The sequence below is a fragment of the Pygocentrus nattereri genome, chromosome 12 (assembly GCF_015220715.1).
Source record: "Pygocentrus nattereri isolate fPygNat1 chromosome 12, fPygNat1.pri, whole genome shotgun sequence".
Taxonomy (NCBI): Eukaryota; Metazoa; Chordata; class Actinopteri; order Characiformes; family Serrasalmidae; genus Pygocentrus; species Pygocentrus nattereri.
Genome location: NC_051222.1, coordinates 2,789,744 through 2,816,351, shown reverse-complemented (window position 1 = coordinate 2,816,351; position 26,608 = coordinate 2,789,744). Strand labels below are relative to the sequence as shown.

General features: G+C 40.9%; 1 protein-coding gene across 1 annotated transcript; it reads right to left on the bottom strand.

Annotated features, from left to right (window-relative positions):
• Positions 1-12,584: 12,584 nt before the first annotated feature.
• On the bottom strand, positions 12,585-20,486 carry spry2 (sprouty RTK signaling antagonist 2). The gene is made up of 2 exons (XM_017724582.2): positions 20,016-20,486; positions 12,585-14,568 (listed from the first exon to the last, which is right to left on the bottom strand). The coding sequence occupies exon 2, from the start codon at positions 14,515-14,517 to the stop codon at positions 13,573-13,575; it is 945 nt and encodes a 314-aa protein (XP_017580071.1). The 5' UTR covers positions 14,518-14,568; positions 20,016-20,486; the 3' UTR covers positions 12,585-13,572.
• Between the last annotated feature and the right edge of the window lie 6,122 nt (positions 20,487-26,608).

Genomic DNA, 26,608 nt, shown 5'->3' with positions numbered 1-26,608 from the left:
TATCTTTATATGTTAAATGGATTAAAGGCCTTTCCATGTTCCAAAGGGTGAAGAACTGCAGTCAGTAGCGCCGCATGAACTGGACAGTCCAGGCCGTGTTAGGCCCACATGCGCAGCCATGGCATCAATATTAATCTCTCGGATATGCAAATCAGTGACGTTGCTTGCAAACGATTGCAATGAACTTCTTCCGTTTCGTCTACATTAATTAAGCCATGCAGGTTTTTTCTTTCTTCAAAATGTTGACAAACCAGCACTTTGTACACCCACCAAAGCACTTTTTCCCCCAGCCCAACAAACCAGAATCCGCTCAGTTTTGGTGAGACAACCATTCTGGCAACACTGGAAACCACATTAATGCGTTTTAGTACGTCTGTTCTGTTTCGCTGAACTCTCGCTTTATGAAACTGACGCAGTGGAAAATTGTGGGGGGTTTCAACGTGATGCCTAAACGGGGCTTCAGTTCATGAGAAATTTACGCTGCACGGCGTTCAGACAGAGCCGAGCTGCTAAAGCTGTGTATGCGAATGCACCCGGACATGGCTAACAATGTACTGCTATAAATGCACCTGGTTTCAGAGACGTAGCCATGGGTTTTCACTTCCACGGTGATGTCACTGACCCACTAAAGCCTGCAAACAAACAGGCAAGCGCTAGCAAACACACGCTAGCTGCGGCGCTAGCTCCAGCTGCCGTAGAACCATCAGCGCGAATCCATAAAACGATGGTTTCTTCTACAACTTTGAAGGTTCAGCGGTTGATAAAGGTCTGTAATCTGTGGCCTATTGTTTTGCAGAGCGCAGGGGCGATACGTGTTCATACAAAAGCAAAAGCCGCCCACTCAGACAGAGTTCGAGGCTGTAGCTCGTGCGTGGGCAGTGAGTTCCTGTCACTGTGGTAACAGCTTCAGCGGCTGAGGAGAACAGCAGTGCATGGTGTGATGTGTTGTCGTTGGTGCCCCGGAGAGCGAGCTTTGGCCTCTAAATCATCGCAGCATCTCACAGAGTTCATTCACCGCTGTGAAAAAGTAATCACACCCCCCCCCCCTCCCCTAAATTGTCTCAAACCTTCAAATAAAACGAAATGCTGTTTTTGGATGTACTAACTCTTTTAACCAAAGTGAGGAAAAACTGGCCTCTGAAAAAGCAGTAGCCCCCTTGGCTCTTTATAGTAGATTATTGGTGGACTTAACCAGACACTTAAGCTTGATTACTGCCAGCCCTGTTGGGTCTAAGGAGCATTTAAACAGAACCTTTCCAAGATCGGAAACACGGAACAGCGGTGAATCTTCCCAGAACATATTCCACCATGAGAACCATGACAGCAGCGAAACGTGGTGGTGGTAGTGTGGGTATGCTTTGCCGCTTCAGGGCCTGGGTGACGTTCCCGTATTTTATGGAACCATGAATTCTGCATAGGAACGTCTGCTCATCAGGCCGTGATCGGAAGGTCAAGTGCAATTTGTTCACGAAGCAACACAATGATCCAAAGCTCAAGAGCACGTCCCCCTCATTTGGAGTGGACCAGTAAGAGTCCTAACTTGAACCTCATTGAGATGCTGTGGCAGGACTGCAAACAGACAGTCTGTGCCCTCCAATGCTGAAGTAAACCACTTAAGGGAAGGAAGAATAGTGGGCCAGGATTCATCCACAGTGATGAGGAAGACTGATCTCCGGTTATAGTTTAGTTCAGTTGCGAACAGAGGAAATCAGGCAAATCATTGTCAGGCCTCTGTATGCAGCCCTATCAGATCACATGCCTCACGGTCTCCAGTTTGCCAGTGTACACAACTTGCTTCCCTCATCAAACCACTGCATACATATGTTTATGGAATAATATCTCTTATTTTAGTGTGGGGGTGTTTAATGGTGTTGTTTATAGAATAATATCTCACATTGTAGTGTACAGAAGGGTTTACTGACATGGTTTATGGGCTAATATTTCCTAGTCTAGCGTTTATTGAGTTTTTTATGGAGTAAAATGTTTTATTTATATGAATGAGAGCATTTACTGGGGATGATTATGCATTAATATCTCCTATTGTAGCATATAGAAGCATTTCATGAGGTTGTATATGGAGTAATATCTCCTATTGTAGCATATAGAAGCATTTCTTGAGGTTATATATGGACTAATATCTCCTATTGTAGCATATAGAAGCATTTCATGAGGTTGTATATGGAGTAATATCTCCTATTGTAGCATATAGAAGCATTTCATGAGGTTATATATGGACTAATATCTCCTATTGTAGCATATAAAAGCATTTCATGAGGTTATATATGGACTAATATCTCCTATTATAGCATATAAAAGCATTTCATGAGGTTGTATATGGACTAATATCTCCTATTGTAGCATATAGAAGCATTTCTTGAGGTTATATATGGACTAATATCTCCTATTGTAGCATATAGAAGCATTTCATGAGGTTTTATATGGACTAATATCTCCTATTGTAGCATATAGAAGCATTTCATGAGGTTATATATGGACTAATATCTCCTATTGTAGCATATAAAAGCATTTCATGAGGTTATATATGGACTAATATCTCCTATTGTAGCATATAAAAGCATTTCATGAGGTTGTATATGGACTAATATCTCCTATTGTAGCATATAGAAGCATTTCTTGAGGTTATATATGGACTAATATCTCCTATTGTAGCATATAGAAGCATTTCATGAGGTTTTATATGGACTAATATCTCCTATTGTAGCATATAGAAGCATTTCTTGAGGTTATATATGGACTAATATCTCCTATTGTAGCATATAAAAGCATTTCATGAGGTTGTTTATGGACTAATTTCTCCTATTTTAGTGTATAGGAATCTTTATTGTTGTTGTTTCTGGACCAATATCTTTTAATGTATAGATGCCTTTATTGAGGTCATCTATGAACTTAACTAAGGTCATTTATGGACTAATATCTCCCATTGTAGTGTGTAGGAGTGTTTATTTAGTTTGCCTATGGACTAATATCTCCTATTCTAGCATATAGAAGCATTTCTTGAGGTTATATATGGACTAATATCTCCTATTGTAGAATATAGAAACATTTCTTGAGGTTGTTTATGGACTAATATTTCCTACATTAGTGTATAGGAGTGTTTATTTGGGTTGCTTCTGGACTAATATCTCCTATTCTAGAGTATGGGAGTATTTATTGCCATCGTTAATAAGCTAATATCTCCTGTTCTAGGAGAATATAAGCTAATATCTCCTGTAGGAGCACATTATGGACATTTATGGAGATTGTTTATGGTCTTATAGCTCCTATTCCAGTGTTAAGGAGTGTTTATTGGATAAGCTTGAGGAAGCGCCTGCTGGAAAAATGTTCTGCTGGATGACGAACACAATTTTTCGTCATCCTTTGGAACCAGATGATTTGCAAAACATGCAAAACTTTGCGGAAGTTTCCACGAGCCGCGTCTACAGCGGCTTATGGGCAGCGAGTGAACGGAGCTTTGTTTGTGCTCAGCAAGTGAAGCTGGACTGGCAAATGAGGAGCGTGAAAACACGCACACAGTCAGGCATTGTGGTGCAGCAACAGGAACATTTATTATTCCGGCCCGACGGTGCCTGATGGCGCAGCTGAACTGAACTTGTTACTGATGCAGGACTGTTCAAAGCCAAAGCTGATCTCAGCAGACAGCAGGAAACAAACCTCAATGGTCATGTTAGTTTGGAACGTTTCTACTTGACTACCTAAGTCAAATAATTGTACTTTTACTGAGTTACATTTCCAGCTTGATATGCTTATGATTGGTTATGTCAGTGTTATGTAGCAGGGATCAGGTAAAGTGCTACCCGATTTCATTTAGACCTTCAAAGTACTTATTACTAACGTCAAAGTCCAGGAGACTGTGCTCTTTTCCTCTGGCCAGCCGGTCAAGTTCCTGTGCATTTTAGCTCCAAATACACACACACACACACACACACACACACACACACACACACACACACACACACACACACACACACACATATATATATTGCTGCTGTCAGAAAAAAACCTTGTATCTCCATTTTTGTCATGTTTCAGTTTTTGGCATAATTTGAAAAGACCCATAGGCCTATGTATTGTGTGTAAATTGCATGATCATCAGACCAAAAGAAGTGACCTAAAATGACTTGTAAAGACGTCTGGTTCCATTGACTTACATTAAAAGTAGAGTAAGTTTTTGCCTTCTCCTGTAAAGTGATATGAGTGATATGAGTTTTTGATTTGGCAACAGCGATATAAAACTGTCAAATGTTCCAAATACACACACACACACACACACACACACACACACACACACACACACACACACACACATATATATATATAAACCTGTAAAATCAAATGGTCTCGCTTTATTTTAAGTGCCTCTTATACCTGTGTAATTATATATTAACATGCGACGTATAACTACACCGTTATTAGAGACAGTTGTAACAGTATAACTACTACAGCTTATGTCATTTTTTTCTTATGTAATTACATATGTAACAAGGTGAACTGAACACTTTTCTAACTGTAACTGTGTAACTAACTACAGTATGAGAGTATTTACACTGCACCTGCACAGAAAACTCCAGCTTTCCTACCATTTATCAAACCATGCTGTGACATGGTAACCAAAGTTCTGGCTTTACACACCACAGTTGTGCTATTTACAGCCCAACAGGCACACATGTTTGTAAACATCTTTCATATAATTCATTTAATATATGTTTGTATTATCCAACCTCAAAAGCAAAATCTTTAAATGTGCTGTACTTCTATATATAGTATTAGCAACCACCTGGGATTCCATAGCAATGGCCTTACAATACCTTAGAAATACCACCTGGGATTACAGGAATGACCTAACAACACCTTAGTGACCACCTGGGATAACATAGCCATGGCCTAGAAACACCTTAGCTACCACCTTGGATTCCATAGCAATGGCCTAACAACACCTTAGCAACCACCTGAAATAACATAGCAATGGCCTAGAAACAACTTAGCTGCCACCTTGGATAACATAGTGATGGCCTAACAACACGTTAACAACCACTGGGAATTGCATAGCAATGGCCTAACAACACCTTAGCAACCACCTGAAATAACATAGCAATGGCCTAGCAACACCTTAGCAACCACCTGAAATAACATAGCAATGGCCTGGCAACACCTTAGCAACCTGAGATAATATAGCAGCACCTTAGCAACCCCCTGGAATCTGGGGTTTCCTAGCAATGGCTTTGTCTGGCCAGCGAAACGCTCATCCTTTGTAGTTAATATGTAATTACGTTTCATGGGTTTAGTGCAGTGACTGTTTTAACTCTACACTTAACTGCACATTCTGAAGATCAAGAGTGGACATTTCTGTCCACAACCCCCTCAAACCCCCACAAATGTCCTTTAAGCAATCCAAATGCTTCATGCTGAGCCCCCCACTTCCCCCTCCTGTTTAACTTCCTCTTTAATTACTCCCCCTCGGGCCCGATGACCCCTCTGACCCTCTCGAAGCTCAGCTCTTCATTCAGGAGCCACTTCCTCTTTCTAATATATATTGACCTTTCTTGCTCTTCCTTTTCTGCTGTCCATCCGTGCACCTGTCGCTTCATCCACGGGCCATTTGGTCCTTAACAGTACATCACCAGACTGAAAGAGAAGTGAGTGTCTGTGGGTTTTAAAGGAGAAGGCAACTAATATTTCAAACTTTATGCATAACTCAGTGTGTGAGGTGTAAACAGAGGTTCAGACGTCTTTACAGTGGTGGTGATGGGAACCAGGCGTCGCCATGACGACAACACAGATATAGACACTTTATTTACCATCCAGAACCACCAGAGAACCTACACGAGTCTTCTGAGCTTATATGGAATGTCGATGATGGAAAACAGTGGAAAATCTGGAATAATGAGTTTTCTTTGGGGACTATTTTGCTGCACAGCGCCCTGCATGTCTCCCTCCACCATGAATGGAGTTGAAGTTCTCTAAACTCTCATAAAACAGCGTCTCAGAATTTCCCTCTGTGTGTTTGTATTACAATTTTCAGAGTATGTACTGGAATGACTGTGCATGTGTGTGTATGAGACTGAAATATGTAAATGAGCTCTGATTGGCTGTCCTCTATCATGCCTCGGATTGGCTGTCCTCTATCATGCCTCATTCAGAAAGCAGTGCAGGCTGAAACACTCCTTATGAAACACACTTCACTGTTCATGTTCATAGGCTGAATATGTGCATACATGTAAATATGCAGGTTTTTATGACATCACAAAAAATGCATTGTGGAGTTTGAAACTTTAACATAGTTCACATTTAATAATTAGTATTTTTTTCCATGATTTGGGCCCTTTAAGGGCCCTTTCAGCACAGTGAGTGAAGAACGCAGCTGTGCATAGTGGAATGTTCTTGGCTGAAAATGTCAGTCACCAACCTGAAGCCCACTGCGCAACGTTTCACTTACTGAACACCACACTGAGGCCAGAAAAACCTCAAAAACAAGCAGTAGATGCACTCTGTGACTGGTAGACCATCAGCAAGGAGGTTGTCATGGTGAGATCTGTGGTCAAACACCGCAGATGGTCGTCACAGGTTGAAGTTTTGATGACTATTATATGCATTAACCCCAACATACTGTTCATAGTTCAGCCTTTCACAGTATGGACAAGGCCTGTGTAGGAACAGATGTTCCACAGTCTGCAGCTGTAAACCAAAGTGCAGTTGTGGTAGGAGTGGTAGGTGTTTCTGATATAATGGCCAAATTGTGAAGTAGGTCTATGATTTTCTGGGATAAAATAAAAATCAATATGTTTGTGCTTACCTCTAAATTTAAGGATTTAAATGTGTTCCTATATATTAAAAATAATATTTAGGTGTTCAAAAATTGGTGTAGATCCCATTGGTGGAGATCAACATGTGCAGGTCAAAACTGACCACAGAACAAAGACTATGTACAAAAATGCATATCAACCTGTACAAATATCTGTGGATTTTTGTCAATTATGGGTTGCTTTAGGAGCAGTCTTCAAATTTCAGTCTTAAAAACGTACATTTATGGTGGTTCCACTGCCTTTAAACATCAAAACAGGTTAAATGTTGCTAGAACAGTATAAATGGGTTCACTTGTCCAGTTACTTTTGGTCACTTGTAGTGGGAGACTCTGTAAAAGGCTGTAATTCCTGCACTATACTGTATGAATCATTTCTCCTTTGGGTACTTTTAAGCCAATTTTTGATAAATTTATTTTCTATGCATAAAATTGTACGCAGGTTTTGGCGACTCTGGTCAAATCCCATGTTTCTGTAGATTTTTCAAGTGCAGGTAATTTAGCACATCCCCTACAGAGGACGCATTTCTGCAGACTGTAATGCACAGTGACTGTTGAATTTAACATATTGGTGAACATAAAAAATGTTAAAATCTGCAAATAAATAGAAATTGTGCACTAAAATATGCAGAAAAATGACATTTTTAATTTTATGAACTCATTTTCACTGTTTGACCGGGGAAGCTCAACATTTGCATGTATATAACCAGAACGCGGCTTCTTTAGTCAGAAAGCTTCCAAAATCTAAACTCTCTAAAGCTACAGATGGTGACCTTTGCTTCATGAGTTCATCTCAAACATCTCAACAAAAAAGGCCTCTAAAACAGCCAGTCTGAGGTCGAGGGCTTGACTTTCGTTCTCTCTTCTCTCTGTCTTTCTACCAGCATCTCCTTCTAGACAGCAGCCTTACTAACTGTGGTCAGTGCAGGAGGAAGGAGGGATGATATTAATAAGTGGGGGGAAACAATAGGCCTCAACTCCACGCCTGGTTACGGCTCATTAAAGAATGAGCTAATTCACTGTTCCTGAGCTGTGAAGGTCTTTGACACTTGGTGGCAGGCAGTGTAGAGGTGTGTATGGCAGTTCTGCTCATTGTTGGCGTGTGTGTGTGTGTGTGTGTGTGTGTGTGTGGTTAGTTTCCACAGGAAACGGCACACACAACTCCAGTTTCTCAGAAACGTTTGTGTGTGTGAAGCACTTTCAAGGTGCTCTCAGAGGATCATGGCCATATCCTGTGTAAGGTGGCGTTTCTAAGTGAGAGAAAGGCATCGTATACATGTTCATTCTTGGTATCACTTTTTTGTTAGAGTCTTTTTCCTGTAAGGACCCCACATACACAGCATACCTGCTAACCACACAAGCAATTGACTCAGGAAAATAAGGTTACAGTAGAAATCTCAGCTTTTACTTCACTGGGATCTTTTAGTTTATAGTTTTATGGGTTTGGTGATTTTGTATAGCACACATTATCTTAAAGTGGCATTCCATAAATCCATCCTCCAATGAGCACTGCCGAAGGGACACTCTGCAAGACCATAAAGAAGAACCACTGAGAAGAACCGAGACTCAAAAGGAGAAGGTTTCTTAAGAGCATGAAGAAGAAACCCTAAGAGGAACCAAAATTCAACAGGAGAATCTAAGAGCACAAGAACTCTGCAAAGTGAAGGAGAACGCACTATGAGCCAAGACTCAAAATCATGAGGAAGTGCCTCTAAGAGGAACCAAGACGCAAAAAGAGAAGCAAGCTAAGAACATAAGGGAGAACCTCTGAGAGGATCTGAGACTAAAAGTAGGAAAATCCCTAAGGACATGAGGAATGTCCACTGCAAGGAATGTAAAATCAACAGGAGAGACTCCCTAAAAGCATGAGGTAGAACCCCTGAGAAAAGCCTAAACTCAAAACGAAGAAGTCCCTAAGAACATGAAGAAGAACCGCTTAGAGAACCAAGACTCAAAGGGAGCAAATTCCTAAAAGCACAAAGAAGAGCCATATCAGGTTCTAAAGAATCACATTCTTGAACGATTTGATGGAATATAGTATCATACTACAGATTCTAGTACCACATTATGGATTCTAGAACCAATCAGACATCATGGAACTGCACCAGGGGTTCTAGAACAACATCCGAAATTGTAGAAACAAATCAGTGACTGTAAAACAATCACATTACAAATTGTGGTACCAGCTCAAACATTCTAGAACCTTTTCATGGAATAGAGTTTCCTATCGGAGGTTCTGGTACAAGACATAAGGAATGAACCACATCACATCATTCTATAACCACACTGAGAACCATGTAAGGATTCTAGAGCCACAACATAAATTCTGATCCACATTAGGAATTCCTGAGCCACATTACAGATTGTGGAACAACGTCAGGGATTCAGGGATTCAAGTACCTCATCCATGGCCGAAGTACCACTTGAGAGATTCTAGCACTTCATCACAGACTGAAATACTACTTCAGGCATTTGGGAACCACAGTAAAGAACTATTTATTAGAATCTAGAACCACATACAGGAAATCTTTGGTGGTGCACCAACAGAGCCTTAAAATGTCTCAGGACGACCCGATGCACGCTGTTGAAAGAGAGAGAAGACGGAAAGAGGGAGGGAGGGGTGACAGAGAACGAGGGCCTTACAATTACGGACTTTCATCCTCCTTTCTTTCGGGAACTTAATCTTCCCCGGCCTTCGGGTAGAGCCGCCGCCTTGTTCGGAGAGGAATGCCGAGGCAGGTTTTACTGAAGTATGGATTGTACGGATTCCTGAGCGTGTTCTGGCTTTCACAACATACACGCAAACAAGGTTCTTGGCAAGCCCTATTCAGAACCTTCGAAGGTTTGAAGTTTCAAACCAGTTTTCTTTTTTTTCCCGTGCTTTGTTTGTTAATCTCTCAGTGCACCGGTTTAAAGGTGAAAAGCATTCAGTGCATTTGTGCCGCAAGTAAGCCGAGGTTATTACTGTAATCATACTGGCTTTTACTGTGTTTACGGAAGAGGCTATTATAACCTGCGTGGGTTTGTGAAGGGCCCCGACTGCCAGAGGCAGATAAAAACTTTGGGATGGAACACAGACCATCACCCCCTCCTCCTCCTCCTCCTCCTCCTCCTCCTCCTCCCTCTCCTCCCTCCCTTCCCCTGTCGTTGATGTTTGATTGCCGGGGCCTGGTGGTCAGACAATAGGAGTCCACAGAATGGGCCGCTTCCTTCCTTCCTGACGACTATTCTGCCTTGCTGAGCACAGAGAAAGGAGCCGGAGCTCCACAGCATCACTGGCCGGCTAAAACCAACAAAGAGAGAGACGCTCTGGGGGCTTTTCCAACTGCACCGCAGCCAAATCCTCCCCCACCACCTCCCACCCTCGTTCTCGCTCTTGGCTAAAAGAGAAAGCACACACACTCACTCACTCACTAGCTCCTTCTTTTCAGCCTTGCTCTGCTTTCCAATAGAGACTCTCTTTGGAGCAGGATATTCTACAAAGAACTGCTTCTGTGTGTGTGTGTCATTTTAATAAGTATCCCAAAAATATCACAAACGTTCAAATATTAACTTGAAGAAGTGTTTAGAAATGACAATAACAGCCAATTATAATGAACAAGATCATCGGTGCTGATTTAGATATTTGTTTTAAGCCCAAAATATTGAAATTACTTAAATTCATTGACTCAAAATTGATTATAATGAATATATAAATATATATGTGTTGTATTCATTTTAGTCAAAAATACACGTGCAAATACTTTCTTTCTTTATATCACACATCAATGGCCTTATCTTCATTGATTTATTTATCTTCCTCATTTTATATGAACCTTTTTTTAGGTAAGAAGGTTCTCTAGAAGGTCACATCTAAAACTGTTCAGTGGCTTCAGGCCAATGTTTTCATTACATGGGCCTAAAACTGAACAAATCAGAGGAAGCACTTTCACTTCCTCACCTCACCTCAGGTTTTAGGCACCCGTTTCATTCTTCATTCTGCCTGCTGAGGTTCAGTCAGTCCTCTTTTGGAAAATGGTGTGGAAATGATGGACGCACCCCTCCTACCACCCAGCCACCCCGCCTCCCAATCCCCCCCCCCTCCGCCCATCCAAACATCCTTCAGCAGAACAGCCCCAAACACAGCAGGCCCAAATTGAGTAACTTCCTTTCGACCCGGGTCAGCGATAACTTCAGATGACGGATTGCCGTCTTGTGCACGCATGTGTGAGTGTGAGAGGCTTTCTGTTTGCCGAGGTCAGCCCTCCCAGCTTCTCTCTGCTTCTACTAGCTGAAGAAATCAATATTTTCCCCATTGCTCTGGAGCTCTTTCTTTGTGTGCACTGAAGCTCTTTCAGACTGGTGTCACTTCTCCCTGCACTCCTAATCTATTCTTCTTTTGTGCCACCCATAACAACATGCTCGGCGCTCACACGCGAGCTGGCGAGCATGCGTGTGCGTGCTATCACTCGCGTACACATTCGCTCCCCGTGAGAATGCCAAGCAGGTAGCGGAGGCGGCGCAGGGGCCAACAGAGGCCGCACCAGAGAGGATAAATGCAGCCGAGACTGAAAGCAAAGTAAACTGTTAGGCCATTGTTATTCAAACTAACGTCTTTAACCCTCTACAAGGCTTTTCTGGCCAACTAACCGCCCCCCTTCCCATCACTGCCCTCCTATTCACGGCTTAAAACAATGGCGTGGGGCAAAACGAGGGGCTACACAATCAAACCATAGGATTTTTCAGCCTGAAAAGCTACGGCTGTCTGTCAGCTGCTAATACAAACATGCGCCAACACGTAAAGCCTTGGTGCAGTACTGCATCTCCTAGCCCTGGGCGATCAAGTATCAATGACTCGTAGGCAGTTTTCCTGAATAGTCCTTAATATATGATGCACTGTGAGTGAGCCCCAAGCTGACACAAGCATGCTTGCTCAGAAGAACACTTGTACTAGCAGTGCTAATAATAACGCAAAGTCTCATCCAGCGTCCAGTGTATCTGGTTTTTGTATTCCCTTCGGGCACTTTCCACAGCATGGAAGAGCTCGGCAAACAGCGGCCTGCCAACAGCAACAGTCTTGCCAGATAGCACTCCGCACGCTTCGGCAGCTTAAACCAGGACCAGATGTTCCTCACGGAAGTGGAGGCGGCCTGGATCTCCTGCCGGCATGGGAGGCCTGAAAAAAAAAAAAACACCCCTGGTGCTCCTTCTTCGCACAGGCAGGCGAGATGAAACTAGTCTTAGCAGTGTGTTCGGCATAGAAGTCAGAGAATAAAGCCTAAAAGGAATTTTGATTGTAGACCTGGATGCAAGGAGCTTGCAGTGAAGCCATGAAAGAGAAGTATGCTTAAATAAACAAAGAGGAGGTCTTCTGGGTGGATATCATACCGTCATACAGGGGCTCATTCTCCTGCCTTTTTTATTTATAAAGGCAACAAAATTACTACAGTACATTAAAACAGGGCCTAGTACTGAACCCTGGGGTCCCGAATGATACGAAGCTCAATATCTGAGGTTTCCTACTTTGCTGGGTGCCAAGCATGCACCTATCAGGCACTTTCATCACCTCTCTTTCACACTGACCCGGGACACTCAGAGATCCCTGCGCATGTTTTCCATCACCAAACCCCCGGGCAGTGAAACGCTAGCCTGACAGCAGATCCATCCCACAAACAAAAGGCACAGAAGCAGCAGAAGATCCCAAACAATGGCTCCTTTGTAGCAAGATGTTACAAAGCAGCAGCTTCTTTTTCAGTAGGACAGAAAGAAACCAAGAAACAAGCATTTGTTTGATTTCAAAAAACGTTAATATATTTTCTAATTTATAGTGAACATATGCATCATACATGACACCCTTGTCAATCTTATTGGCAGCAACAAGAACATTTGTTGTACTCTCTCTCTCTCTCTCTCTCTCTCTCTCTCTCAAAAAGTTAGGGTGATACCTATAAGATGCTCTTGAAATAAATATTTCTTTATAAAATAATAAAACTTCAAATAAATATTCTTTACACTAAACAACGTGTTGAAATTAGAAAATAAAGGTTTTTTTTTTTTCTGAGGGTCACTGTACAATTTTACAAGTATAGCTGGGGGGATAATTCAGGTAAGGCTTCTGTAAGGCAAAGATATTTATAAAAATGATTGACATACATTCAAAATGAATGTACAACGCTAAATACGTATTATATATGTTTCATATATAAAGATCTGTCAAGGTGCCTCTGTTTTGGCACACTGCTTTTCACAGTTGAAATATTATATGTACAAAAATAAAAGATCTCTGAGAAACGGTAATTTGCTAATTCACAAACTTTGTGGGTGCTATTCACAAAGGTTAGTCTGAAAAACGCTATCAGTCGTGTTACTGAATGTCATTATTGCTAACATCCTGGACTTCCGTGTAACATAAAGATAGGATAAAGAAGGAAAAGACCATTACACTCTGTGGAAGTGCTAGCTGAACGTGGGGGATGTTTCACAAAGCAAGATTTGACAGTTAGCCAGACAGCTTAAACCCTAAATCAAGCCTATTTACTAAGAGAGAGAGGTAAAGGTCAATCCTATTGGATAATTCTTACTCTTGGCTTAAATTGTCCAGCTTTACTGAAAAATCCCTGTTTTGGGAAATACCCCCTTGATGACAAGGAGGGACAAACAAAAAGAAACAAACAACTTCAAACACCGTTCTTCTCAGTCTGTCACCTCTCTCGGTTTACAGTGCCAAAACTACAATGTCAAGGAAAGGCAGAAAATCAAGAGTCATGCCCCATTTTTTACTTAATATTCTTTTTGCAGCGTGAAACGTGTGTGTCCTTGCAGCGGCATCCAGGCCGGTGGGCACGGTTGTGGCAGGCCTGGCAGAGTGCCAGGCAGCCTCGGGCAGGGAGATAACACAGCAAGCAGGGCAGGATGAGTGCCAGTGCACCAGCAGCCGACCAGCGCACACAACAGTGCGACTGGTGGCAGGAGAAGGGCTTGTCGGCACAGACGTCCTCGTCGTCAGTGGAGCAGTGGTAGAACAGGGCCTTGAGGCAGCAGACACAGGTGATGTAGTCAACAGATGACTCGGCCGAACACAGGCATCTCCGTCCACAGACCCAGCAGGATGGGAGTGGCCTTGGGCTCCTGCAGTTTTCACAAATGCATCGGTGGCAATGTTCACAGCACTGCAAGTGCTGCTTCCCACTACCAGAAACCATATTCAGGGGCTTCAACTCCTCTTGCTTTGCTTCTGATCGCTTGGGCTGCACTCGCACTACTGCGGGTGGCTCACCTGGTGTCCTGCTTATGTTTCCTAGAAGCCTTTGCTCTGAGGAGTTGCTGCAAGAGCCCTCGCTGGTGCCACTTGTGGACCGACTTGCAGCGCTCTGGGGAGAGCGGGCACCCTGTGAAGAATCCCGAAAGTCCCTAGAGTCCTGAACGTCCCTAGAGTCCCGAGAATCCTGAAAGTCCCTAGAGTTCTGAGCATACTGAAAGTCCTCCGATTCCCGAGGCATGGTACCATCCTGCACTGCCCTCTCATCCATTGAGGGACCAGAGGGCTGCAAGTCCACAGTCCGAGAGTAGCCTGAGGTGGCCACCGGCCCCTCTGTGTACTCATTGTTGGTGTGAATGGTCCGGATCTGGTGGAGCGGGAGCACCAGGGCCTCCCGAGCCTCCTCGCCGTCGCCACCTTCCGGCGACCCGGTGCTGCCGCCACTTTGAGCTCTCGTCTCCATCTGTGCTCTGAAGAGGGGACTCTCCGGCACACCGGGAACACATCTGAAGTCCTGCAGGAGGAGGACGAGAGTTAATGTGAGCACAGGAATGTCAAACCCAATAGAAAGTCTCCACACAGATCTATGCAAATCACCATTAGCTCAGCCAACAGAAATGCCTAATAAACATATTCATGCAAATCAAACATCCCCACACGTACACACGCTCTCCATTGTGCAGTAAATCCTTGGTAAGGATGATCATCAAAGCGGCTACTCCATGCCACCTGTTGGCCGTCTTGCTCACACCTTCAATTATTGTGATCCTGGCACTGGGTTTCCTCTCTAAAACCTCGCTGCCTTTAATTAAACGAGTAGAAATGTTTCCCTCTATCATTTTCTGTAGGTGTGCCACCTCTCCACCACTCTGCAACTTAGTCTATAAATCTCAATCTCGTTTGCCCAAAGTAAGATATATAGACCAGGAAAGCTATGATGTCTTTGGAGAGTGCCTATAAGTGATGCTAGTGCTATGGTGCTTTTGAGAACCCCATTTCACAAAATATACATTACTTGACATTGACCTGAATCTTATGTTGAATCTTCCCCACTGTTAAATATCAACAGAACTAATGAAAATAACTCCAGGTTAAACTAGAGAAGATCTCATTGGCCATTGTTCTGCATTGCGTGTGGAACTTCCCTGTGTAAACCTAACACATCTAACATCTGCTGACTGTGTTTTGACTGCGTCATCAGCAGTTTTAGTATTATTTTCACTATTTTAATTACAGGGAGATTCACTCGAAAGAGGCCCCGATTATTTTGCTGTAACTCCTGCTAGGATGAACCAGTCTTAATCAATAAAATACAATACATACCTCGACGGATGTGTAATTGATTTCATTACATGTGGTGCTGGAAGTGAGCCCTGGTTCCTGCCAGACACATGAAGGGGTATATGGGGGATTATATAACCCAGAAGTTGCAAATGGAGGATATATGTCGTGACAGCTGTCTGGTGGCTACCTCATTGCTCTGATACAGGGGCATCCCAGCTTGTTCAAATCTCCATATACTGAAGAGCTCATTGCATGTTTGGTTCTGATTGCTTTGTCCTTAGAGAGAGTTATTACAGAATATTCAGGGCCTCTTTCGAGTGAATCGTCCAGTATTTTCTGAACTGTGTATTTTGAACATTTGCGCTGAGTTAATGCCAACATAGATCACTTTATGACAGCATAAGTTTCAGATACTAAACTAAAGATATGGCCAGTAGGACACTTCTAGGCCTAGACCTCCTATCGCCCTAGACAGGGTTTATGACATGAAGATTTGCCCATCAAAAGACAGTAACCATTCATTGATTCTACACTTAAAAGCCACCTGAAAGACCTGTGGGTGGCTGCAACTTTAGCCTTCTGAATTGCCTTTTGACTGTAGGCCATGACCAATGACCAAGCCAATTATTTGTAGTTTAATTTGTAGGATTAAGCCTAGTCCAGGAAAATGCAGCATTCTGAATGAAGATGCTACATTAAAAAGAAACTGTAGACCATGACTACTTTTAATCTCTATCCTGAAACTAATTTCTAATATCAATTATCATAATACATAAATGTACTAATACTCCCAATATTTCCAATACCAAAGTTACTATAAACAAGTGTTGAGTACTGTTAAATACTTTAAATGATCAGTACTTGCACCAAGCACTAACACTAATACTATTACCACTTTAAATGATTTTAAATGTTAAAAACTGTTAACTGCCTAGTACTCTAAAATGCTTATGTACTGCACTTAACCAAGCATATTACCATATTACCACATATTAGATTGTGATATTAATGTCATGATTAATTATATTTTTAATATTGTTCCCACTTCATTTAGATCATCCGATGATAGATCTATTGGTTGAACGTAGCATTTGGGTTAGAATTTGGACCAGAGTTAAGTTTCGGATCAAGCCTAAAGTCAGATTTGGGTTTTAGATTAGATAAAACTAATATGGACATAAATATAGATAAAGAAATAAAATTAGACATATAAATATAGAGACAGAAGTAGATATTTAGTTGAAAGCAACATTAATGCAAGGTTAAAAGCAACTACAACAAGATCACCATATCACCACCACTATCAAAACTACTAATACACGCACCAATGCTAATACTAATATTACTAATATTAACGCTGTTGAATACAGTTCTAGACTTTAAATAGTCCAACACTTGAAAATGCTCAGAAACTGCATGTGGGAATGACCAAGGTTAATTAACCTGAAAATTAACAGTTTTATTTAACAATATTGCAATAGTAATGCTTTAAAAACTCATAATACTGTTATTTACATTATTACAACAAATACTAATTACATTCCTTGTTCCAATACCAATAACAACAAATATTACTATTGTTCAATACCTTAAAAGTGTTAAAACGTGGTGCTGTCCAAGCATCTTGACCCGAAAGTGAACTTTTCTTAGTTTACTACATTGCGATAGTAATGTTATGACTAGTTCATAATGCTATGGCTATTGGTAATCTTATTAATGCTGACGAGTGCAAAAGTTTGGGCGCCCGAGTCAAATGTGTTAACACACTTCTGTTGGCTGAGTTTAACATTTTGTGTGGCCTGTGCAAAAGTTATGGCTTGTTTTATGTTCATGTTAAACTCAGAAGTTGTGCAGTAAACTTTTAGAAGTTTCCGGAGGGGAATGTTTTAACTTCCCTTCACCAATAAAATCAACAAAACATGGCATTTGTTCAGGAGTGCTCATACTTTTGCAAGTACTTATATCAATACTGTACTTTTACAATACTATGCTATTAATGACACTATTCTGTACTGTTCAGTACTTCAAAATGCTTATAGGCTGCAGGCTGAGAATTCCCACCTGTTAACAAACACTGTAGTAACAATGTTATGACTATTTACAATACGACTGCTAATAGTAAGACTAAAACTAAAAGTTAAAAAATACTATTGTTAATACTCATAACACTGTATATTACTGTTCAATGCTCTCAAATGCTTATGTATTGCATGTGAGAATGACCACCTGGAAAAGAACTATCTTATGATAACATAGTATTAATAACAACATAGTATTAATAATGTTATTAATATTCATAATGCTATTACCAATGCTATGGTTAGTAACACCTGTACCTATACTAATACTAATATCTTTACCGATACTGTTTAGTACTATTCGATACTTTGAAAACGACCACATGGAAAGGACTTTCCTTAGTTAACATCACAAAAGAAATGTTATAAGTACTCATAATAACTTTATTAACACTTAGCTTTCTGATACTTAAACCAATACCAGTACTAACACTACTACGGTTTGTCCAGTTCTTCAAAATGCTTAGACACAGCTGTGGAAATGGACTATTCTTAGTAAACACTGTAATAGTAATGTAATGTTATAACTGCTTATAATATGATTACTAAGAATAATCTTACTAATGTTTGAACCAGTACTAATAACTGTGTAGGACTGTTTAAAACTTTTAAAATGGCCATCAGGAAATGCTCTATTCTTGGTAAATGTTGCAATAGCATTGTTATAACTACTTATAATATTATACCAATATTAAGCTTACTAATAGTTAGTAGTACTTAGTAGTACTAATACTACTATTATTACTCAAAACATTGTTTAGTACTTTTTAATGCTTTTAAGTTCTTATGTGAAATTGATCACTTGGAAATGGCCTATTCTTAGTACACATCACAATAATAATGTCATAGATACTTCTATTAGTATTATTAATGATAATCTTGCTAATACTTCTACAAATACTACTATTACTAATCAAAACATTTTTAGTATTTTAGTACTGAAATTCTTTAAAATTCTTATGTAATGTATGCAGGATTGAGCATCTGGAAATGAAGCATTCTTAGTAAACATTGTTATAACTTATAGCTTATAGCTTATAATACTTTACTAAGTACAAGCTTATGAATACTTTCACCAATACTACGACCTCTACTAATAACAGTTCAGTACTGTTCAGTACTTTTAAAATAACCATCTGGAAATGAACTATTCTTAGTAATAACTACTTATAACACTCTAGCAATATTAAGCTTACTAATATTTAGTAGTACTCATATTACTATTACTACTCGTAACATTGTTTAGTACTTTTAAAGGCTTTTAAATGCTTTTATGTTTCATCACGTGGGAATAATCAGTTGGAAATGGCCTACTCTTAGTTAGCATCACAATAATAATGTCATAACCACTAAAAATAGCATTATGAGCGCTAAGCTTATTAATACTTGTATTAATACCAATGCTAATATTTCTACTCATAATAATCTTTAGTGCTGTTTAATATTTTTTAAATGACCATCTGGAAATGCACTATTCTTAATAAACATTGCACTAGAAATGTTATAACTACTTGTTATAACACTATACCAATACTAAGCTTACTAATATTTAGTAGTACTCATATTACTATTACTACTCATGACATTGTTTAAGGCTTTTAAATGACACTCCATGTGGGAGTGATCACTTGAAAATGGCCTGCTCTTACTCACCATCACAATAACAATGTTATAACCACTTACAATAGTATTATTAACACTAAGCTTACTAATACTTGTACCAACTGTACTATTACCTATGAAAAAAGTACTATTAAATGCTTTCAATTACTTATTTACTGCATGGGGAAATGACCCATTCTTAGTAAATATGGATATGCCAATGTTATGACTACTTCCAGTACTGCTGCCAATATTAAGGTTACTAATACTTTATATTACTACTAATAACACTGATCAGTACTGTTCAGTACTTTCAAAGGCACATGGGAACGGTCTCCTGGAAACATTGCAATAGTAATGTTATAAGTGCTTATAATCACATGATTAATTGTACCAATGCTACTTCTAATAGTGCTACTAATAACACTTTAATACAGTAGCGTTACTAATACTTCTCTAATGCTGATACTATGATTACTACTACTACTACATTAATACTCGCACTACTCTGATATTCCAGATATGAGTCCTACTCCAAGCACAAGTCAAATGTTTGAGTAGCTTCTTAGTCAGTGTTTGAAAACAATAATAAAAGTCCTTTTCTTCGCAGGGGACCAGCAGCAGGCCTGGACTCTGCAGCACTGAGTCCAGCAGAGAACTTTTCACAGGACGCTGACCACATCAACAGCAGATGATGCGACTTCTGCTGGACACCAGCATCTAAACCATCCAAACAAGACCAGAGTGACCGGACTAGGGTCCAGCAGAAAACCCCCCTTATCCCACTAATAACCCCGCATGCGGACAGTGCATGGCTGTTTGGGGCGGCCAGGCACGAGCTAACCAGGACCACAAGTACCCCAGCGTGCGCGAGCTGATAAGCGTGGAGCGCGAGAGACGCGAGTCACGTCCGCAGCCGCACGCGAAAGTGTCCCGCGCGCAAGCTGCACGAGTTGTTTGTTTGTTTTTGTTTCTTTTGTGTTTTTTTGTTACTCACCGTGATCTCAGCGCTTTCCCTCCTCTTCTGTAGTTCTGCTCAGAGAGTAAATCCAAAGTCGCGAGACTCGCCCTGGACGGCGTTCAGTCCTCCGTCCATTCATAAAAGAAAAGAACAGGAAAGAAAAAACGAAGAGAGAGAGAAACCGACTCGCTGGGGGGCGTAAACTTGTTCACGCGACGGGAGCGCGCGCGTCCGGAGCGGAGAGGAGGAGAAATCGCCGTTTATTTGTTTGTTTGTTTGTTTTCTGCGAGGAACGAGAAAGAAAAGTGCGGGAAATCAAGCGCGCGACGCGCCGCAACGACAAAAACAACAACAGTCAGAAAAGCGCGAGGAGGGAACGTGCTCGCGTGCTCGCTCCGGTCGTGCGCGCGCGGCCGGGGACTTTTAACACTTTTCCCCCCCCCCGCTCGCCTTCTCGCGCTGTTTGTGTGTGCGCGCGTGCGTGCGTGCATGCGAGTGTGTGTTTTCTTCCCTCTTCTTCTTCTTCTTCTTTCCGGAGAGGAGGAGGAGGAGGAGGAGGAGGAGGAGGAGGAGGAGGAGGAGGTAGGGTTTATGCTGTAAATGGCGTCATGTGGGAGAGGAGGAGGAGGAGGAGGAGGAGGGTGAAGGGTGCGTGTGGAACAGAAGAGCTGTTGTCCCAGAGGATATATCGCATCCGGTCTCGCCTCATTGGCTCTCCAAAGACTCGCATTCACTCCCCTCCTCCTCCCTGTGGGCCTGGAGAAAGAAAAAAAAGAAAGGAAGAAAGAAAGAAAGAAGGAGAAAAGCTAAAAGAGCCTCCTGCTCCGCTGTGCAGTGGGACGCGCTGAAAATGCGAGCAGGAGAGGAAAGGAGTTGAGAGCAGCTCTGAGTTTAGGGCTTTTCAAACGGCTGGGAATGAGAAATGCGCAGTGCATGGGCTGCATTGGTGGGCAACAGGTTCACGGAGCGTTTCAGAACATTCAGAACGCTGCAGGAAGAACGTTGTATGATAACCAGACGTCCAGGATGTTGCTTGAGTGCTTTTCAAGCAGTAGAAGTGTGGGCTGCATCGGTCGCATTATATGCATTAAATGCATTCCTGCAGTAATATAAACGTTTGAAATGCTTTAAACATTGAAACACGTGAAGTGTGAAGTCTGTTATATGCCACAAGTTCAAGAAGTTAATATTGTGGCTTTTAGCTCTTCTCAAGCAGTAGAAGCTGCATGGGTCGCATTATATGCATTAAATGCATTATTGCAATAACGTGCAAGTTTGCCATATTTCAAACATTTCAACACACAAATTGTGAAGACAGCTATAGGCAAGAAGATCAGACTGTTGCTTTTAGTGCTTTTCAAGCAGCAGGAAATGTAAAATCTGCGACTGCATGCATTAATTGCAGTGATGCATTTTGCTTTTGCAGGTTTCATGAGGAAATAGACTTCCTATGCATAGGGTATAAAGTATGCATGGGTTGCAACAATGTGCAGTAAGATCTGAATAAATCGGCTGCTTTTTTTCAAATGTACAGAAATGTGAAATGTGCAGTTTATGAGTTGCAGTTATTGCAACAATGCACAAGAAGTTCAGAAGTTCTGTGCTTTACTGTTTTTAAACATCTAGAATTGCAAACTGCGCAATGCATGGGCTGCAACACGTTAGAACATTCTGGGAGAATATTTACATATGCATGCTTTGCAAAATATGCATGGCCTGCAACGATATGCAATGTTCTGATTGCTGCTTTTGGTGCTTTTACAGCAGCTAGATATGTGACATTTGCAATAAATTAGCTGCAGTTATGTGCATCAATATATATAACAGCTTTTACTGTTAGTCAAACAGCTAGAAATATCAAACATGCGATGCAGTAAAACGCAGCAAGTTCTTTTTGTATGTTTTATAAAGAGGAAATCGCACCAAGTTGAGAACATTTGCTTTGATACATTTCAGCTAACTGCAATAATCGCATGGTACGCATGAGGTGCAACACTAGAGAAGAAGTTGAGAAGGTGTGCTTTACTGTTTTTCAGAGGGAGACGAGTGAAAATGGGTTGCAGGTTGTCAACGTTTGTTTTTGATGCATTTCAACAAACATTCACAGTATGCCTTGCAGAAATGTGCATAATATGCATGGGTTGCTAGATGTTCTGCAGGCCTCTGCCTTTGTGTCACTTCTGAAAATGTGCACTGGAAAAGCTGCAGTCATATGCATGAATTGCACTGATGTGGCAGAACTTTAGGATGTCTGTTTTAGTGCATTTCAGCAGCTGTGGAGCATGTGCACTGCACACATTGCATGGGTTGAGTGGTATGCATGGGTTGGAATGCTATGCGAGGAGTTCAGAAGGTCTGCACACGTCTCTGCTGTGGAGCTTTTCAAATGATGCGGTGGGAGTGTGTGCATGAATTGTGAAAGGCATTTGTTGTGGGGCACTTCAACGAACCGCAGAGCGTGTGCACTGCACAAGATGCATGATATGCATTGGTTGAGTGGCATGCATGGGTTGCAGGTGTATATATACACATCATCGTAGCATTAAGATCATCTCAACTGGCAGGGAGAGCGTTCGGTGTGATGCACAAGAATCGTCTTCATGCTAAGATGCTTTTAGGAAACCCAGCCCAGATTATCGCAACTCATGCAGTGCATCTGTTTCCTAAAGCAGTGCGTAATTTCAATATGACAACGTGTGCGATATTGAAAGTATGCACTAGTTGAAGCCATACGCAGTTCAGAAGATCTTACAGCTGGACTGTGGACTACACAGGTTGCATGACAATCAGGAAGTTCAGGATGTGTTGGTAAACAGATGCACTGCATGAGTTGCGATGATCTGGGCTGGGTTTCCCAAAAGCATCGTTGCGTGATTCTTGTGCATCACCATGCGCCATCTCCACCAGTTAAGATGGTCTTAAAACTAAGATGCATTTGAGAAACTGGGCCTTGCAAGTTCAGAAAGTCTGTTTAGTGATTTTACTGCTCGAAGGGGATGCAGTTATACATGCGAGCTGCATGATCTACATGCATTACAGCAGTGGAAGTTCAGCAAAGGCTCAGCGCGCCTGATTTGCAGTGATTACTTTTATTGACTTATTAACTTATTTCCATTTTTGCTTATGACTTTCGATAATAGGTGTAGATTATACATATATATACACTGTGAGTCAAAAGTTTGTTCACACCTGGAATTTTGGCCTAACTACTGATGTTCAAAGGTTTCAAAGTCAAATTTGAATATTCTAATTCATGGATTTACGTCTAAAACAAAGCCAAGTAGTTTTCATTTGGTGGGTTGAACAGTGAAGACTTGGAACGCAATCATTCTATCATCCTAATTACTATGCGTTTCTCCTTAAAAGTGATTTAGTAGAAAGCCGGTCCTCATTTGTGCAGCTCAATGACTCAGGTGTGTTGCAATAAGGGGGTGGGGCCTACACAGTCCTTCTGTCAGAAGGTGAATATTTCTTACTGGAGCAATAGTGTCATTTTGATAGTTTTGATTCCTTTACATAATTTCATTTATATAACATGGCAAAAAGTACAAAACAAGAAAAGCAGTTCCGAGAGGTGTGTCCAAACTTTTGATTGGCGGTGTAGACAGATATATTGGTGTACACTTAGATTTCCCCTTGGATCAAAAGTGCATCTATCTGTCTATTGAATTCAGTAATAATAATAATAAATGGGAAAAAAAAAACATAATATAATGGAACAATGTGTATAATAAAGTACTTTTAATTTAACACTGTAGTTATATTAATAGTTTATTAAGAGTTTCCAGGTAATAATACAGTTATTCTGTCCTATTCACAGCATAACAGCGACCAAATACATGACATAGGATTCAGATACTGACCGTATGAATCCACAGCTAAACCAGGCCTAAGCCTGGTGCCCTTGCGTTATAACACCAGTAATACTAGGGTTTGTTTTGATTGATGACCATATTACAGGTTTTTGTCTGAACTCTGTTACTTCATGACCTTCAGTGATTTGGCCTTATTTGAGGCCTGCATGCATTCATCATGCCTTCATGAGAATTCCTATCAGTCCCAGAATTCCCATTTACTTACTGCTGCTGTTTGAACACTGGGCAGAGAAGAAGTGAATGTGCTGATGCCCTCTAGTGGCACAAATGCTGCACAGCAGTTCTCAACCGGTGACCTGCGGGACCATTTCTGATCAACTAAATAGACCACATCTGTTCCACATGCAGATATATGAACGTATGACTCTTTAAATCTGATTTGATACCATAGAAATATAACTGTAATTAGATTTCCATGGTGTAATATTACTTAATTCAATTCTAGTCGCATTGAATGAGGCCCGCTGGAGATGGAGTTAATAACAGTGTGGCTAAATAGGTCAAACCTTATTTTCCACATAGAGAATCAACAACAACATGGAATCTGACCAGGGGTGCCCTAACTTTATATGACACTTAATGTCCCATTAAGATACAACACCACTGATCACTGCTGCCAAAAATCAAGAAAACAACCACTGTTTACAACAACTAGCTGTAAAGATGTTATTTAGTGTGTGTATATTATTTTATGCACATAATTATTGTTTTGAATTATATATGTCATATTGTTGATTAAATTCATAAACTTTTAGAATGCATATTGTTAATTAGTGTTTTGTTGTTTTCCCCATATGATTTATTAAAGATTTTTTCTTTGCAAAAATAAAGAAGCATTAAATCTTAATTGAACTCTTTCATTCGTGCATATGTAATAATATGAGTGGGGTAGGGAGGGAGTCCGAGCAGAAAGTTAGAAAAATTCTGTGAAATTTCCATATTCAGCAGAAGTAAAAGTACAACTCTGCGTCCAAAAATGTTGAGATGTTGTGCAAAATGTAAATAAAAACAAAATGCAATGATGTGCAAATCATTTACATCCTATATTTCAGTGAAAACAGTACATAGACAACATATCAACTGAGATATTTTATTGTTTGTTTTTTTTTTTTATTTGATGCAGCAACCTGTTGCCAAAGACTTGGGACAGGTGTAACAAAAGCCTGGTAAAGTTGTGTAATGCTAAAAAATCCTGATGAAACATCTCACAACTGTTAGGTTAATTGGCAACAGGTCAGTAAGATGACTGGGTCTAAAAGAGTCTTTCAGAAGTAAAGATGATGAGGAGGTTCACCACAGATTGGGCAAATTGAAAAATAACATTTCTGAACATAAAATAGCAAAGAACCTGGGTATTTTTCATCTACTGTACATAATAAACACTGTCTGTGAACACAGTTCATCACTACATCCACAAATGCAAGTTAAAACTCGACCATACAAAGAAGAAACCACATACAAACAGGATCCAGAAACACTGCCGCCTTCTCTGGGCCTGAGCTCATTTAAGATGGGCTCAGGTGAAGTGGAAAAGGATTCTATGGTCTGCACAAATCAAAATTTGAAATTCTTTTTGGGAATCATGGATGCCACATATTCCACGCTAAAGAGGAGAGGGACCGTCTGGCTTGTTATCAGTGCACGGTTCCAAAGCCTGCATCAGTGATGGTCTGGGGCTGCAAGACCAAGCCATTAATTCGACAATGCCAAACCACATTAGAAAACATTTGTTGGATTATGAATCAAAAAATATAGCAGACTTTAAACTGTTGAGTAGCTGAGATAAATCATATATCAATAGAAAAACATTTCACTTTCAAAACTACACCAGTTGGTCTCTTCATTTCCCAAATGTTTAGAGCGTTTGTTAAAAGAAGAAAACAGTGATATTTCATTGCATTCGGTTTTTCTTTACCTTTTGTACAGTGAGTATATAAATTGTAGGCTTTGTCTGAACATGATGGTCCAAATCTGGATGTCTAAAACTGCACATGTATGGCTTTAGAGGACAATCAACTACAGTTCAGCCTACCAAACATAAGACAACTAACCAACAAAGACAACAGCAAAGAGACATAACTATGAAACATACTTTATATTACATACTATACTTTATGAATCAGATTAAACTAATGTGTCAATATCATTTGATCAAAGAATCGATCCTGAGAGATCTAAGGTTCATATCACCGTTTGTTCTCCGTGCTGATGTAGTGTTTGTGTGGTTGTGTTGCTTGGTGTGACGGAGCTGTAGCTGTTGTTGAGGTTGGCACACGCACAGGTGTTTGGAACAAAACCACAAACCACACGGTGTCAATCTGCTCTCAGAGAACACGAGTTCACCACCCTGCCAACACTCCAATGCAAACACCCCAAGAGAACCAAAAGGAAAGTGTGTGATTGCTCAGACGAAAACCACCCAGTCCCTCCCGCTTAGTCCAAGTGTAGTCGATCAGTCTGGGCTTGTTCGGTGTCTGAAGTTCGCTTCTTTAATTTTAGCGCTAAGGCTATGAGGCTAATGTGGCTAACAAGTACTGGAAGTAATGAACACTAATTAGCATGGTGCTAACTGCGAGCCTAAATCATCATAGGCTTGCCTCAAACTATGTTGAGCTGCTCAGAAATCTCTAATAGACTTGACTGTCTTGTTTCTGACACTGACATACAGGCATTTGCAAAAGGCTGTGCACCTTTGGTCAACTCACATACTCTGTTGATTTTCTGAGAGAAACTGAAAAAATCGCCGTAATGGTA

Excerpts from the sequence above, each read along its gene's own strand:
- spry2 (XM_017724582.2), bottom strand. The coding sequence starts at position 14,517 with ATGGAGACGAGAGCTCAAAGTGGCGGCAGCACCGGGTCGCCGGAAGGT.